At 38.5% G+C, this 15,949-nt stretch overlaps 3 protein-coding genes across 4 annotated transcripts in view; 1 reads left to right on the top strand and 2 right to left on the bottom strand.

The window, feature by feature from the left end:
• Window positions 1–125: 125 nt before the first annotated feature.
• Window positions 126–2,983, bottom strand: LOC128880038 (gastrula zinc finger protein XlCGF57.1-like). The gene is made up of 4 exons (XM_054129686.1): window positions 2,755–2,983; window positions 2,380–2,457; window positions 2,158–2,301; window positions 126–2,073 (listed from the first exon to the last, which is right to left on the bottom strand). Exons 2-4 carry the CDS (start codon window positions 2,410–2,412, stop codon window positions 550–552), a joined length of 1,701 nt encoding a protein of 566 aa, XP_053985661.1. The 5' UTR covers window positions 2,413–2,457; window positions 2,755–2,983; the 3' UTR covers window positions 126–549.
• Window positions 2,984–4,165: 1,182 nt separating this feature from the next.
• LOC128880016 (serine/threonine-protein kinase PAK mbt) lies at window positions 4,166–7,426 on the top strand. Of its 2 annotated transcripts, none has more exons than XM_054129631.1 (7): window positions 4,166–4,532; window positions 4,992–5,364; window positions 5,431–5,827; window positions 5,903–6,316; window positions 6,394–6,926; window positions 6,995–7,148; window positions 7,233–7,426. In XM_054129631.1, the coding sequence occupies exons 2-7, from the start codon at window positions 5,000–5,002 to the stop codon at window positions 7,392–7,394; spliced, it is 2,025 nt and encodes a 674-aa protein (XP_053985606.1). In that variant the 5' UTR covers window positions 4,166–4,532; window positions 4,992–4,999; the 3' UTR covers window positions 7,395–7,426. The 2 variants fall into 2 exon arrangements, with proteins under 2 accessions (XP_053985606.1, XP_053985616.1); XM_054129641.1 differs by lacking the exon at window positions 4,166–4,532 and adding an exon at window positions 4,542–4,873.
• A 1,410-nt stretch (window positions 7,427–8,836) lies between these two features.
• Window positions 8,837–15,949, bottom strand: part of LOC128880068 (RING-box protein 2) — a 41,796-nt gene continuing 34,683 nt past the window's right edge. Inside the window, exon 2 of the mRNA XM_054129756.1 lies at window positions 8,837–14,788. Within this exon, the coding sequence (XP_053985731.1) occupies window positions 14,604–14,788 (185 nt within the window). The 3' untranslated portion in view covers window positions 8,837–14,603. The remainder of the gene's footprint in view (window positions 14,789–15,949) is intronic.

The raw sequence follows: 15,949 nt of genomic DNA, 5'->3' as shown, positions 1-15,949 counted from the left end.
TTACGTAGCCACGAAATATGTAATATTATATTTATAAGAAAGCGACAATCGTACAAACCGAAATTAATTTATAGAAAAAGACGTTATTCGTTATAAAGGTGTTGGAAAGAATCGTCTTTGACTAATTAAAAATTAATTTATTGTACGTAAAGATATACAAGAAATAATGCGACTGTTTGGATCAATGAGCATATAAAACAGATGCATGTACTCGTAACCGCCTTTACGCAGCTACATATACATCAGTGGTCGCCAATCTAGAAGAGTGTAAGAACTACTACGCTATAAATCTCATCATTTAAATATATGTAATTATTATAATTGATATAAATACTTTTCAATTACAAAATTTCAACAACTTCAAAAATAATGAGATTTACATAGTAATTCTCTCTCTTTGTCTTTGTATATATACATATATATACATTAAAACCAGCGACCAAACTGGTTGCCGCGAGCGACGTATTGGCGGCCACTGATATAGATGCATACAAGTGCTTTGATAAAAAGAAACTAAAAGCTGGAAAACAACGGACTAGATCCCTCGAGTTAAGACGTATGATTTGTCGATAAATGACTATTTAACGCAGCTTTATGGGCAAATTTTTTTAAACAAATCAAACATTCGTGAGTTTTTTCGTTTATATGCACCGATAAATGCTTCTTCAATGTCGCTTTGTCCTTGAATATTTTCTGACACGCACTACACTCGTATGGTCGTTCACCAGCGTGTACCATTATGTGGCTGTTTAAAGTTGTTTTTTGGGTAAATGCCTTGTGACATACGTAACATTCGTACGGTCTATCACCGGTGTGACCTAACATGTGTTTCCGCAACGCGGACTTCTCTTTAAACGTCTTCTGACAAATGTGACAAGCGTGTCTTTTGTCGCCAGTGTGTATAAGCATATGGGAATTCAGTCTCGTTTTTTCTCTAAAGGCCATTTCGCATAATTCACAAGCAAACGGTTTCTCGCCCGTGTGTATCAATGTATGCCGCTTCAAATCCGACTTGCGGGTAAATATTTTATCGCAAACTTTGCAATCGTATTGACCGCCGGTATGTAGCAACATATGACTATTCAGATCCGATTTCCGTGCACACGCCTTGTGACATATGTGACACTCGTGCGGTTTCTCACCTGTGTGGACGAGCATGTGAGAATTTAATTTTGCCTTCTCTCGAAAAGTCATCAGGCATTCTTTGCATTCGTACGGTCTTTCGCCGGTATGAACCATCGTATGCCTGATTAACTCCGATTTTCGTTTGTACGTTTTCTCGCAGATGTTACAAGCATGCGGCTTTTCACCACTGTGCGCTAGCATATGATTGTTTAACGCTGTTTTCTGTGCAAACGATCTGTGACACATTGTACATTTAAACTGTTTGTTACCCCCGTGCAGCGTCATGTGCATATTCAATTTTGCCTTTTCCCTAAACGTTGTAAAACATATATCGCATTTATACGGCCTCTCTTCCGTATGACTAATCATATGCCGATTCAGACTAGACTTCTCTTTAAACGTCGCGTGACAAACGTCGCATTCAATTATTCTATCCTCTCCACTCATCGATTGATCGTTCTCGGAATCCATCCGTTTCATAAACGTTTGTTGTAACGCGTCGTTGTCGTATGGTTTTTCTAATACGTGCATTTGCATGTGACTACGTAAACACCACTTGTAAGCGAATCGTTTTTGACAGACATTGCACTCCAACGGACTCATCCCGACGTGCGTCAACATGTGAGCATGCAGACTGGAACTGTCTTGGAAATTTTGCTGGCAAACCTCGCATTGGCTACCGCTGCAATGCATTCTCAAATGGGTAACCATCGAATCGTTGTTCAAGAACCATTTCTTGCAAATGGAACATTGTATTTTATAAAATTTCGGTTGTTGCCCATTTGAACAAAAACCAGAATGTTTCTCAGGGTCTGGCACTTGCGTAAAATTTGCGTTTGTCAGACATCTCTGTATAGCTCCATCATCCTTGTCACATAAATTCGTGTTAGCAAGCTGAGCTGTCCAATTTTGATGACTGCTAGATTCGCCATCCAGTTCGAGCTTTACCTACAATCAATGTAGTCTGTTAGATTTAAATAATGATGCATTCTATTAAGATAATAGATAACTATAAATAACTTTGAAACTTACCATTTCATTGGAGAAGTCAACTTCGTTATTTTCGATAGGTAAAAATACCTTCCCGAATGTCCCAGAACAGATGTCCTCCATGTAGTCGGGATCAAATCTATCGCCAGGTTCTTCTTTAAGTACAACGCTTACAATGTTTTCGTCCTTAAAGTAAGGTTTAAGTTAGAGTCCTAACGGAAGCATTGTATTGTATGGTGCTGCTGTTTCATAGAAAACGTTTACCATAACCTGACAGTCAATGTTTAATGCATCCATCGGTACATCTTTCACTCTAAAATCTTCCAATCGCTACACTCTGCTCTGAAAGTGAAATTGATTTACTCGCTCGATCGCGTCTTGCTCGATTAAATGACATAGCAATTACGCGAAAAAAGACACGAATCATGTGTGTAGGAGACCGAATGTAGCCAATGTTATACTGACAATGAGTGAAATAACCTTAAATGCAACGATGCACGACATGCAAGATAAAAGGATTTCGACGCGTAAACTAGCGTAAAAAGTTCCATTCTGGAATGTGATTCGTGCGGTTGATCCGTTTAATTGTTCTTACGGATAACTAGTCGTAAACGGTGCTCTGTCTTTATCTATACTTACAGCGTAGATTACACATTTCACCTGTGAAGCAGAACACGTAAACCAAAATCTGTTGATTGTATTCCTCGTTTCTCGTAACAACGTATACGATTTCTTTTACGTTGAAGCCAAACAGATGTACTATTTTTTTCTTGATGAAATCAAATACGACCGATCGATCGATTTACTTCTGTATCACGAAACTATACTGCGCGTTCCACTACACACGACAGGCATACGTTACATAAATACCATGCATCTACTACGCGATTATACGTGTAAGGTGCATACATAAACTCGATGCTTGACCATACCACTATGTAATAATACGTTATACACGGAATCCCGAGTTGAATGATCGCGCTCGATAACGATGTTTGGCTGCATCTTTTCTTCGATATTCGCCGCGTACTTCCTTACGCATTTCAGAAAAGAAATAGACGCTATGTTTCAAATTAGACGATTACATGCGGAATGTAAATCACAATTATTCATCGAAAGGGATAACGTTAACGTTTAAATAGAATTCAGTAAAAGAATTAAGTTTGAAAAGACGTCTTGCGTTAAAAACAATCTACCGCATTTTTCTGATATCTTGGGCTTAGCTGATATCTAACAAAGGAAAATGTATCTTCAGAATTTTTACTTCTTTCGAATGTTATCGACAAATAAATTCTGTTGGAATTGGATATTCCGGATATCAATAGCGCTAATAAGTGAAAGTTCATTCAATGGACGAACTTTCTTTCTGCATTAGATTGACGGTCATTAGCGTTATCGCAAAATATACAGAATTCAAGGTAATCTGTAAGTGCCATCAGATTATCACGTTTCATGGCCAACGTAGCAAACAGTCGTACAAACATATTTAACATAATAGTTATTGTTATACCTGTCTATTAAAAATAGGTGATACTTGAAGGTTACGAGTTACGAATAAAAATATACTTGAGTGTTTCAATGATTTTTAGATATTCATGATGAAGGTCGTGTATATGATAAGTCCTACCTTCGTGTTCTTTTTTACCGCGGTAAAAGTGTTAAATAGCTATAAGAAACTCCGTGAGAAGTTGCAACACTAAAAGAATAGGAAAAAGAGTCTACAATCTTTCATCTTGTAATGTATGTGAAAACATGTTTACACGCTGTTACTGCAACGAGTACAAACGTTTTTCTAATTAACATTACGAAATGAGGAAAACAAAGTTTATTGTCATCGGTGCATTTTTAATGCACTTCTACAGCAACAGGGCGATCGAACCAAACAGATCTCGCATAGACTTTTTTCTTTGTTTTAAAATTTATCATATAAATTATTCGTGGAGTCGAAATTCAATTTTGTATCCAGGAACATGTTCCGACGGTTTCAAAAATGTTCATTACTGACTAGTCAAAAGAAGTATAATTGACAGACTATTACGACCATAAATCGGTACATCCTCTCGTGTTCGAATCGCGATCGACAATCGCTTTCTCTCGACACCGTTTTCCGTGCGTTACGTTCTTTGTAGTAATCTCATTGCAGGTGCTACCTCACGCACATTTAAGTAAATTGTCATGAGCCAAATGCCAGGAAAGATTCGTAAGCTCACCGCGCGGAGCGCAGGTGTGTAAACGACCTGTCGGAAGGCTAAATGCCGTATTTACCTATTTTAACTATTAAACTCTCTTATGTTTCGCCACTACATCGAATCTGCCGTTTTCTCCAAGCGGTGTAAAGTCAACGGAAAACGTTAAGCCCTGGAAGATCTAACCAACAGTCGAAAGAAACCACTTTAAGGCGGTCGCATCACGTACTGGTAGGCGTTGCTGTCATTTGGCTTCCCTTCGTATCTATTATTTTCTGTCGATATTAAGCGACGATGGACTTCTCAGCTTTCACTCGGAACGTATTAACGATTAATACAATTTATACAGTACCCAACAAATAATATGTAAAGATCTTCGATAACAATGCACTCTCGAACTCCTATTGACACATTTGATTGTAATTCTCGTTTGTAATTGTTTTCTTTGTATAAAAGAAACAAGTAGATCTAACCAAATAGTTGAAAAAAAAAAAGACTAAGTTATTAACATTGGATACTGGTAGGCATTGCTGTCATTTGACTTCTTCCATCTGTATTACCATCTCTCAATTGTGAGCAATAATCCATTTCCCAATTTTCTCTCAAAAATTTGATATATTTTAAAAGAAACTGTAAAATTGTAGGTAAGCTAAGTGACCAAGTTGAATATCTTGGTTTTATTTATTTCAGGAAGGGCGATGTTCGCCAAGAAGAAGAAGAAACCACAAATATCAACTCCAACAAATTTTGAACATCGTGTACATACAGGATTCGATAAGCGGGAAGGAAAATTCATTGGACTTCCTCTACAATGGGCCTCTATAGTTGGAAACAATCAAATTTTGAAGTCAACTAACAGACCATTACCTCTGGTAGATCCGAGTGAAATTACACCCACTGAGATTCTTGATTTGAAAACTATTGTTCGAGGTCATAATGATCCTAAAGGAAAAGTACAGATCAGTGACAAAAATACAGAAAATGGATTACCTAAGACTAGTACCGTCGCTAGATCTAATTCTCTTCGTTCTTCAAGCCCGCCAAGACTCAGGAGAGATTACAGGTACAATGAAATTAATGACTAAAAATATTTGAACATCCTAATGTAATTCTGTTTATATTCTTATAGGCATAACAGTAATTTGCCGCCATCCGTGCCAGAAGGACAAGAAATACCGTCCAATGCTAATCAAATACAAGGATATACAAATTTTGGAAAGCAGCATAATTATCTAGATAAATTACGACAAAACTCGCCTAACGTCGTAACCGTAATGAACCCCAATATGCAGAATATGATTCCGAATCTCCAAAATCTTAATCCAAACATGCAGTCATCTCCAAATTTAACGCATACCGGATCAAATGCTCCAAATTTATCTTTAAATTTCCAAAATTTGAGTCCTATTTCGAATCAACAAGGTCCAGTGCCAAGTCCAAGTACTCCTCAACTTACAGACTCCGAATTTCATAAACTAAACTCTCAAATGACAATAATGTCTGGTCAATATAACGGAAATGTTCAGGTAAGCCCTACTCGGTGTTTCATTCGCTTCTAATAAAACGCTATCGAAACAATAGACATTGGTTTTTGTTCATAGGTTTCAAATACCGAATCATCCGCAAGAGATCAACAAGTAAATCAAAATGTCCTGTTGCATAAGTTGCAACCTAAGATTTCACCGGTAGGATCGATAGCATCGCAACGACCGCTGAGTCAATTGAGTTCACATAACGTGAATAAATATTCGCAAGCATACAATATGCAAGAAAGTTCGTCCATCTTGCAATCTCACATGAAGAAACCTATAGAAACATCTCAATCGATGCATAACTTGTCTAAGGCAACCGTACCGTCCTCTGGGAGTAGTTCAACTCCAGACCAAAATCAGAATATGAAAAGTGCTTTATCCTCAGGAAATCTAGCGGTCGGTTCAAGTTCGAGTGCTTCTAGTAAACAAACCGCGGAACAAAGGCTAACTCACGAACAATTTCGAGCAGCTTTACAGATGGTGGTAAGAAAAATAAACTTAGATTTGCCAACGAATGTAAACTATAGGTCATAAAGTTTATTTACGTATTTAAATTTTAGGTAAGTCGAGGCGATCCAAGAGAGAATTTGGAAAATTTTCTGAAAATCGGCGAAGGTAGTACAGGAACGGTATGCATAGCTACTGAGAAAAATACAAATCGGCAAGTGGCAGTTAAGAAGATGGACTTAAGGAAACAGCAGAGACGAGAACTACTGTTTAACGAAGTGGTCATCATGAGAGATTACCATCACCCAAACATTGTCGAAATGTACGACAGTTTCTTAGTGGACGACGAACTATGGGTTGTGATGGAGTATCTCGAAGGAGGCGCGCTCACAGATATCGTTACTCACTCGCGCATGGATGAAAGTCAGATAGCTACTGTGTGTTCCCAGTGTTTGAAACCGCTTGCATATCTGCATTCTCAAGGTGTCATTCATAGGGACATCAAATCTGACTCCATATTGCTTACGGCTGACGGCAGGGTAAAACTATCGGACTTTGGGTTTTGCGCTCAAGTCTCTCAGGAGTTGCCAAGGCGAAAGTCTCTCGTAGGAACGCCTTATTGGATGAGTCCCGAAGTTATTTCTAGGTACGATACAATTACGATACAATGGTTTTAAAAAAGCAATTTTACTATTCGCACTTTTCTCGTTTCAGGTTACCGTACGGACCTGAAGTAGACATTTGGTCATTAGGTATAATGATTATCGAAATGGTCGACGGGGAACCACCATTTTTTAACGAACCTCCTTTGCAAGCTATGCGTCGTATCAGAGACATGCCTCCGCCAAAATTAAAGAATTCTCACAAAGTAAGTTTGTGAAGACTTAGAAATTTTGCAAGAGATTGCAAGATCATACGGGATTGATAAGATTACGTTTGTATTTATTTTTAGGTTAGTCCACGTCTTCAAGACTTCCTTGAAAGAATGCTCGTCCGTGATCCAGCACAGAGAGCCACGGCGACCGAATTGTTGCAACATCCCTTTCTTAGGCAGGCTCAGAGTCCGAACATTTTGATTCCACTGATGAGAGGTTCCAGACATACGAACTGTTGACGAGTCGATGTAAAAAAAAAAAAAAAGACAAACCCCGACAGGGTAACAGATTCATTAACACGGATATGGATCACGAAAGTAATCCTATCTACGGTCTTGTTTTTAGTTTGTTGTTAAACGTTAAACTGTAGAATATCCAAGTGTCTAAAAACATTTGAGTGGCCTTTGTTAAACAACTTTACATTCCAGTGTGGCCTTAAACTTAGAAGCGTTACATTATGAATTTATAAATGTCTGCGTTGGCCGTGATAGACATTAGCGTCACAAAAGATATTTTTATATCGAGTTATTTAACAAATTGTTGTACACCCAAGTGCCTTCGTAATGAGCACCGTTTCATCTTCGATCTTGTTTACGCGTTTACATTGTTTACCTCGACATCGATTCTACTATTCCTTATTCGTCGAACGATTTACGGAAAGTAGAACGATGGCGGAACTAATCAATTTAATAAAAGTATTTTTGTAAACGCTGCTATTACGCGTGTACTTAAGGTAACAATCGAATAGTCATATTTAATTCGAGAACGTACGACGCGAATTTGAGCACCAAAATGAAGAAAGAAAGAAGTGACTAGCGTCAATATACAGTATCTAAATTGATGTTGTATGCCCCCGCCCTCTTAAAACAAAAAAATTAGTACTTACGTTTAATTTATTGGATGATAACTGCTACAAGAAATGAACTATCGCAAGCGTATGAGCGTTCGAATCATTACTCGAACATCGAACTTCAAATTCAGCGTTAATTTCAATATTCTTAATACCATTATCGAACAAAGAAGTACCGTTAGTTTAAAGACACGCTAGAGGTATAGTGCTTTTAAGAAAATATATTCATTTGTTAACGTTTCACGTTACATTAGCGAAGAGTTTCGAGTAATAAGTCATTCACTGCGAAGATGTTTCGAGACGAATCGTAATAGTACCGAATGCCATTAATATTGATCAGATAAGAGATCAAGACATGATACAAAGGCCATGGATCAGACAAACGATTTACGGTCGCGGTTATTTAAGGTATAAATAACAGTAGAATATTTACAAAGTGTAGATATTGCCGATTATCGTTGCATAGATACAAGCTATGTACTCAAGAGTAAATGATGCAGGACAACGTAACTCGCGTAGGTACATACACATATCTGCCATTTGTAAACAGATACCTTTTAAGAAAGTTAGTAAATTACACGAAGGAGCGTGCGAGGAAACTGCTAGTTTCGATTATCACCTTTTTAATGAGAGAATGGATCAGAAATTTACTCCCGAAAAGTTCGCGATTATTCTGTAAATAATTCATTTGTAAAAATACACGTTAAACGTAATACAAAAAAAAAAAAAAAACACGAGGTTTTCATTTCAAATTGAAACTGATCGATAATACCTTTTTCGAGGTTAAGTCGGATTGCCGGTTTCATCGATAATTCAGCGGAAAAATCCAAGTATAGAAGAGATCGTGCATCAATGTTTATTAGCTTCATATACACGTGTTTACGTCGAAGCACGTCTCAACAATTTTGCGTTCTACAAAATGACGCAAGAAACGTTCCATCGACGTATGCTAAGAATTCTAAAGAAGAAACATGAAAACCGGTACAGAATCGAGTTGATAATACCTTGCCTTCTAATCACGAGTGGCGCTAGTACTATGCAATCCCGTACGTACACATACGTATATCACTCGGATAGAAAGGCACTGTAAAATGCCGTCACCCGATTGGTGGAACCTGACGAGCCCCCATTTGACCGGAGTGTCCTTCGCGTTATGCCAGATTATCGGCGCCACTGACGTTTCTCGGTCAATTTAATCGTCATTTTTTTTTATTAATCGCGTTACGAAGAAGAGAAACCGTGTCGCATGCTTTACGTTTTCAGCGTTTATCTTTCCGCGAAGGAGTTACATATTTCCTCGATCAAAATTAACGCAATTCGAGATTTTCCGACGCGAAACATTGCTGAATCATTTTTTCTGGCATCTCTAACGCAACAACGGAGGAGGATTCGCAACGAAACGCATGTCAACGACATAGTTCGCGAGAGATTAAAATTGTTAGAATTTTCAGAGAAATACTTCGTCTTCAATTTGTCGACAGATTTAAAAACAATGCGAATAACTAGAATTCATAAATTTTTGCAACGGTAGAAATTCTATTATAGTGTCCATTATTTGTACGAATAGATTTAAAATAGACCTATTGTAACAGATAACGACACGACTATCGATACAAATGTCTCGTAAAAACGCATACCAGAATCACTTTTACATTTCAATAAGAATGTTTTCTTTAGATTGGAAATAAATATCAAGAAGTCTTTAAAATGTTAAAGAAAGCGTATTAGTTGAACTGGATAGTTGTTTCTATGGGAATTGGACCGAACGTGTGGATCCGAAGGCGAAAGGAAAAAAACCAACCCGATCTCGTGTCTGGTGGTACAAGTATGCGTGCGTGAACGCGTGCATGCCGGCATGGACAGCGTTCCTGGCCAACTGCACGTATTCATTCTGAGAAACACGTCTGTGTGGCACCGTACAGCTTGGTGTCGTGAAACCCGACGAATTCATGCGTCACATCATAGGGAGAAATCGTGAAGCAAGATATGAAACGTTCTACGTAAGAAAGGAGATAATTACGTTTATCGATGCAGTTCGTAATAAATGCCTATTTAACGTTCAAGCGCAGTGGTTCCCAAACTTTTTAGAAGGCACCCTTAAAGAGAAAGAACATTTTTATTTTTTAAATGATGCAATCCCTTCGTGGGTTTAATCCTTCGTAGACTAATTGACTCTTTTAATATTCTTCTCGAGGATTTATAACCTCAAAGATCGTAATATTGAAAACTCTGCCCAATCTAGTCTTATTTTACAATCCCCTCCCTTCAACTTTGAAAGATAGTGATCTAAGAGGTCATAAGCCAGTAGAATGCGTATCATAGGACAAAATGATACGAACTGAAGATCATAAATCTAGATTGTATACTCTCTGATTGCTTTACGCGAGCAGAACCAATGAAAAGACGGCGTACGTGGAGGCTCGACTCAAAGTGACCTCGACTCGTGGAGAGCCCAGCTTTCGATAGAAGCGTGACGAACGAATTTGCGGGTGTTGTTGCGTCATTTCGGATTGGTGCCTAACCGTTATTTTCGTTCTCAACGAGAACTCGATATGTACATGTACATGTATACGTAAAATCGGCTACTTTCAAGATGTTTCATTTAACCTTGTCCGTTGCGATGATTCTCGTCTAACCTAACTAATTAAATAATTATAATCTACGTACCCCTCCCTCATATCGTGAGTTATCCTTGAATAACAAACATGGCAGTTCTCGTCCGGCCATACTTCGCGTGAGCTTTATGTAAGAGAAAATCGATTTCGCTCGAACAAAAAAAAAAAAAAAAAAAGGAATGGCGGGATAATAATTGTAATAACGTTGTGGTATCGTTGCCGCGATCTTGACCAGGGGCGGGCCTACCGCGAAACTAACGATATGCTTTGACCCTAGATGAATTTTGGGTGCCTTCATCTTTTTAATTCAACCGTTATTCGAGAATATGGAAGACAAGTTTCGTTCGTTCTTGAAAAATGTCGTGGTTTGAGTTAATAAAAGTGTTCGCGGTTGTCTAAATTTTGGAATACTTTAAAATTTCAAGTAACGACAATGTAAAGATAGTTTCGTAAAACCTTTTAGAAGTGTTACGAACCCTCGAAGTAATCGAATTTCAGGTCCTGATTAGCCTAGATCCGCCGTTGGTTGTAAATATAACTTCTAATTGCGAGAAAATGCAAATATATCGTTATTTTCATTCTAATTGGTCGACTGATTACAAACTCGTTAACGTCAAAAAAAAAAATAGGTCTAAAAACGATACACAGTCGCTGTTGAGATCACGATGTGTGTGAACGTTAAAATACATGCAAGAGCAGCATAGCAAAGTCCGCAAAGGAGGAAGAAGGAAGACTGTCGGATGGGAGGTGAAGAGGGTAGATATATAAGGCGAGGGTGGGGAAGGGAATGTTAGATGGGGGTCCGAAGAAAGAGAGGGTAGAGCGTCGATGTATAGAGAAAAAGAGAGAGAAGAGACGTCAGAAGGGGCAGCGTTGCGAGGTCATAAATAAACAGGGCGTTGTTTTGCCCTTCTACGACCCGATTGGTCGAGCCTCCAGCCGAGCCTCCGAGCTCGTGACGACACGTAACGCCACCAACGACGAAAGCAGACAGACAGGGGGAAAGAAAAGCAAAAGGAAGAAACGAGACTGACGAGGAGGGAATGGTGGGCACGGTAGGATGTGAGAGGAGAAGAAAGGCGCGACCTTCGAGCATTCGGATAGCGTTACGTGCCGTTCGCGTGTAGAGATGCTCGATTCTTATGAAAAAATCAATTTTCGAATCGATTACAGTCTTTCTAGTTACCAACCGATAGCTCTAGATTCGAATAATCGTTCTCCTGATCGTCAGCTATACTTTTTAGTCGCTGAATTAGACATGTAAATTTATATAGAACGAGACGTTGCGAAAGAAAATATTAATCAGTAACGAAGTAGCGAGTTTATCTCTGTTCATTATTAGACTCATTACCATTCATGGTAATAAGGTTAAAATTAACATATCTTCCAGATGGTCGGATGATACCCGGTTGTAACTGTCGACTACATTTCCTGCTTCTGTAAAGTGGACGTTTTGTCCGAATCAATTCTTTGTAATTAGCAGATATGTATTAATAGTCTCCAATAATTGAGGTACAAAAACACTGTCGGATATAAGTGGCAGTAAAAGAGTTGCTTTTATCGCGAACAAGGAAGAAAACAATGAATCAGCTCGTCAGAATCGGGCATGCAAGAATAGATTTAATAAACTCATAACTGTCTCGAAGTAGTCGATTCGTTTTTCGACGATGATACACCTGTTAACTCTCTTGTGGTCGTGGGCCACACCTGACAAAATATTGTACTACCGATGGTTGATATCCGACTTCTTCAAGGGTCAAATGACACACTAGTATCAGCAGTGCAGAGCTAACGTGCACCTATCTATCGTCATCGATTCTATGCGGTTTCCGTGGAGACGCATCGCCCCCCTTCCCCACAAAACGGTCCATGCGAATGATGCAATGATTTCAAAGTATTCGAAACACGAGCCAAGAGCAACTGTCGGCCGAATGTCGTTTCGATTAAAGGTACTCGAACGCGATGCTTGGATGTCGACCTTTCCCCTCCGTTAATACTTATCCGCTATCTGAAATTTATCAATGACATAACCTAATCCGCAATGATAATCCTAAGTATCGATGGAATATCGTGCAATCGAACGATAACGCGAGCGCAGATGCCATCTTTGTGCCCCGGGATTATAATGTAGGAATTCATGACGTTGCTCGTTGCATTGTTTAAACTTGATCGATTGCAGTTATCGAGCTCGGGTAAGGTTAGGTATTCTGCATGCGTTACGAAATTCGTAAGCGAGGGAAAAAAGAAAATTAAGAAATGGAAAAATAAGTATACGGATGTATGGTGTCATTGCCCTAAGTTCCGACTCGCGTGCTAAGTGATCGGTCTTGAATGTCTAGAATCTTTGCAGTTGTTTTTGTCAATTTAATACTTCTAGGTACTGTCGATGGGATATCTAGGAATTACTAAATCGATTCAATCGATATTCTGTATGCAAAACGAAGGACTAGGATTAAATCGGTATCTTTAAATCTGTTATTTCTTGCAGCTTACCAAAATTAAAAAGATTTGCGATAATATCGAGACTTCTATTTTAAGCTGCTGAGATTTCGTTAAATTACAATTTTGATTATTTATTCGGGCGGGAGCGATAACCTTGCTGATATACTTTAATACTTTGTTTGTTTCGTTAATTTCCTATTTGTGACATAGCTGTCGATAGTAAAATAAAAACATCTTCACTTGGACAACTGGTGCCTTACAACTTGAAACGACGTGTCAAATATTTATATGTCAACGAAATTCGGACGGTACATTTAAAGGTGAACAAACATGTTTGTGCGAGAAATTCTCATTTGAATTCCGTCAAGTTATCGTTAAAAAAAATTCCAATAATTATCTAATTAATCGCTTTCGTAACGGATATCCCCTCCTTTGATCACGGGATCCCTTTCACGACTGGAAAGTTTTCATTTACGCGAAATGTTGAAGTGATAATTCAGCTGATCGGATACAGTTCAGGACAAAATGACTGGGCACCGTATAATCAAATGTTTTGTAAAAGTGGGAGAAGAGAATGCACATTTTCCACACTTTATATATTGTACATGATCAACAAAATATGTACGCTAAACATCATTCGTGTATGGTATATTCCAAATGTATAAAAAAAAAAATGTAAACTGTAGAAAACGTAAACCTGAATTTGCCCGGTCAAAATGATAAAAAAAAAACGCATGAAATGATTTTGTTGTTTAGCGTTAATTGAAATAATTACACCAGCAGGCGACGGCGCGTCAGTGTTGGACTGTTTCGGAAGAGACGTTAAAATTACCACTATTTAACGGTGTCAATCCTAATTGAAACTGTCTGGACACAGATCCTGCCACCGATCAGTTCCTAATAGATAAAGAGATAAAGAGGCATTAAAAGATCGTATAAGATAACTCTCAAATGATTAAAAGATGCCTCGCGATGGAAAGGAGAGTATCAGTAAATATTAACACGATACAAACCGTATCAATGTCTTAGCATTATCTCTATTGGAATTACTTCACTTTCCTTTCTGTCACTCCAACGAAAACTAAGCACTTTACCAGACCCAAGCCAGACCTAACTCGACGACTATTGGAACAAAATTTTCAAGTTTCTATTGTTGATCGCGTTCAATGAAATAACTACTGTGCTACACTTCTCGTAATAGATATTAACTGTTTCCACCGATTCTAGGACGTGGTGGGTATAACTACGCGACTTTTAGAAAATTTTCGCGAGTCCCAGCCAGGATTCGCTGTGTTTCAAATATCCCAACACTTTGTCCTGGACTATAGGTCGGAATAAAGGGTCGATTGGGCTGCGAATAAATTTCCTTTTAATGGTAATATCGAAAATACGCACTTTTGCGTTTCGGTTCATTTATCTATAGGGATGAACGAAGTTACGACACCGCTGTATCGAAACTTGTAAGAATTCCGAGTATAGGATCCGAAGGTGGAGGATAAAAATGAACCGTGTGGGAGAGGATGGGTGGGCAGGAGGTTCGGTTATTTTCCCATTCGTTGAATGGACCACTCTTGTTGGCACAATGGGCAACGATTGTTCTGTTTCACCCAAAGGGACATGCAGCAATAGTGAAACGAATGGTTGCACTCCCCCCAGACGACCACACAGTCCTGCTGTCGACCGTAGAAGTCCTTCTTGCTCTCCGCTTGGCACCGAAGACACGCGTCTGCAAACACAAGACCAATTGAAACGTTAGTAAGCTGAATTAAAATTAACACGTTGACTGCCAAACAAATATTCTTTAAAGTTTCGACTAAAATGAAATATTATTTAAACTATTGGTGACTGCATAATCAAACATTTATCATCGTATTTATTCTTGTAATTTCATCGAAATTCATGAATTTGATTTAAATTCATTTCCTTTGATGGTTAACGTTCGGAATTAATTTCGTTAGTTCTTCAGTGGAAAGCACTGTCACCCGCATGTGGGTGACATGGCGATCAACGTGTTGATGGAGAGTACGGGGGGCTTTACTGTGTTATTATTAACTGGAGAATCCTGTAGTACTAAAAAACAAACAAACAAACAATAAAAGAAATAAAAATAAGAATAATGGGTTAGACAAATAAAAATTGAGACGCTTTTCGACACCTCGAGATCCATTAATTTCATGAAAATCACTGGCTTCGGTATTCGAAGTACTATCGCTACGCAGACGTTTTTTAAACAGTGAGAGCCACACGTTGGGGGTCTCCGTGCGAGCAACAGGGACACGCAGACGAAGATAAGGCGAGATAAACGTTAGCTCGTGCGTCGACGGCTTCTCGCCCGGAATTTTCGTTTCGAACCTCACACGTTCGACCTTTGTCGCGTGAATGACTTTGACAACGATGGATCTAAACGCGTAAACGTGCTTAAACCGAAAACGTTATCGCGCGACTTCGCCAAACTCACTTGTGCTTTCGATATTTTGGGATAGCGTGACGCACGTGTCAACGGTTCTCGAAGGAGCCAATTTTTATTCGAATAATAAATGACGAATAAAATTAACGCACTGAACTTGATTTCAACTCAGAATAAATTTTCATTTGTACGTTACAAAATATTCCACTATGCAATTCAAAATTTTCATTTTCATTCGATACGTAACGAATGAGCTTCTTTTTTATTTTATTCGAAACTTTTATTCGTTACGTTGGACCGATACAATTCGAGCGCCGTCTACGATATCGTTAGATGCTTGCGGTGTGATCGTATCTTAAGAAATCGGTGTAAAGATGCTTAGTTAGATTTAAGTAACAAATATATATTTTTCTAAACTAATTAAAAGCACGTGTTGTATACTGCCCTCCTCTAACACGTTATTCGAACGATTCAGATAAG

Source organism: Hylaeus volcanicus, chromosome 1 (genome assembly GCF_026283585.1).
Source record: "Hylaeus volcanicus isolate JK05 chromosome 1, UHH_iyHylVolc1.0_haploid, whole genome shotgun sequence".
NCBI lineage: Eukaryota > Metazoa > Arthropoda > Insecta > Hymenoptera > Colletidae > Hylaeus > Hylaeus volcanicus.
Note: the sequence above shows the minus strand (reverse complement) of the source record. Positions and strands in the feature narration are given on the sequence as shown.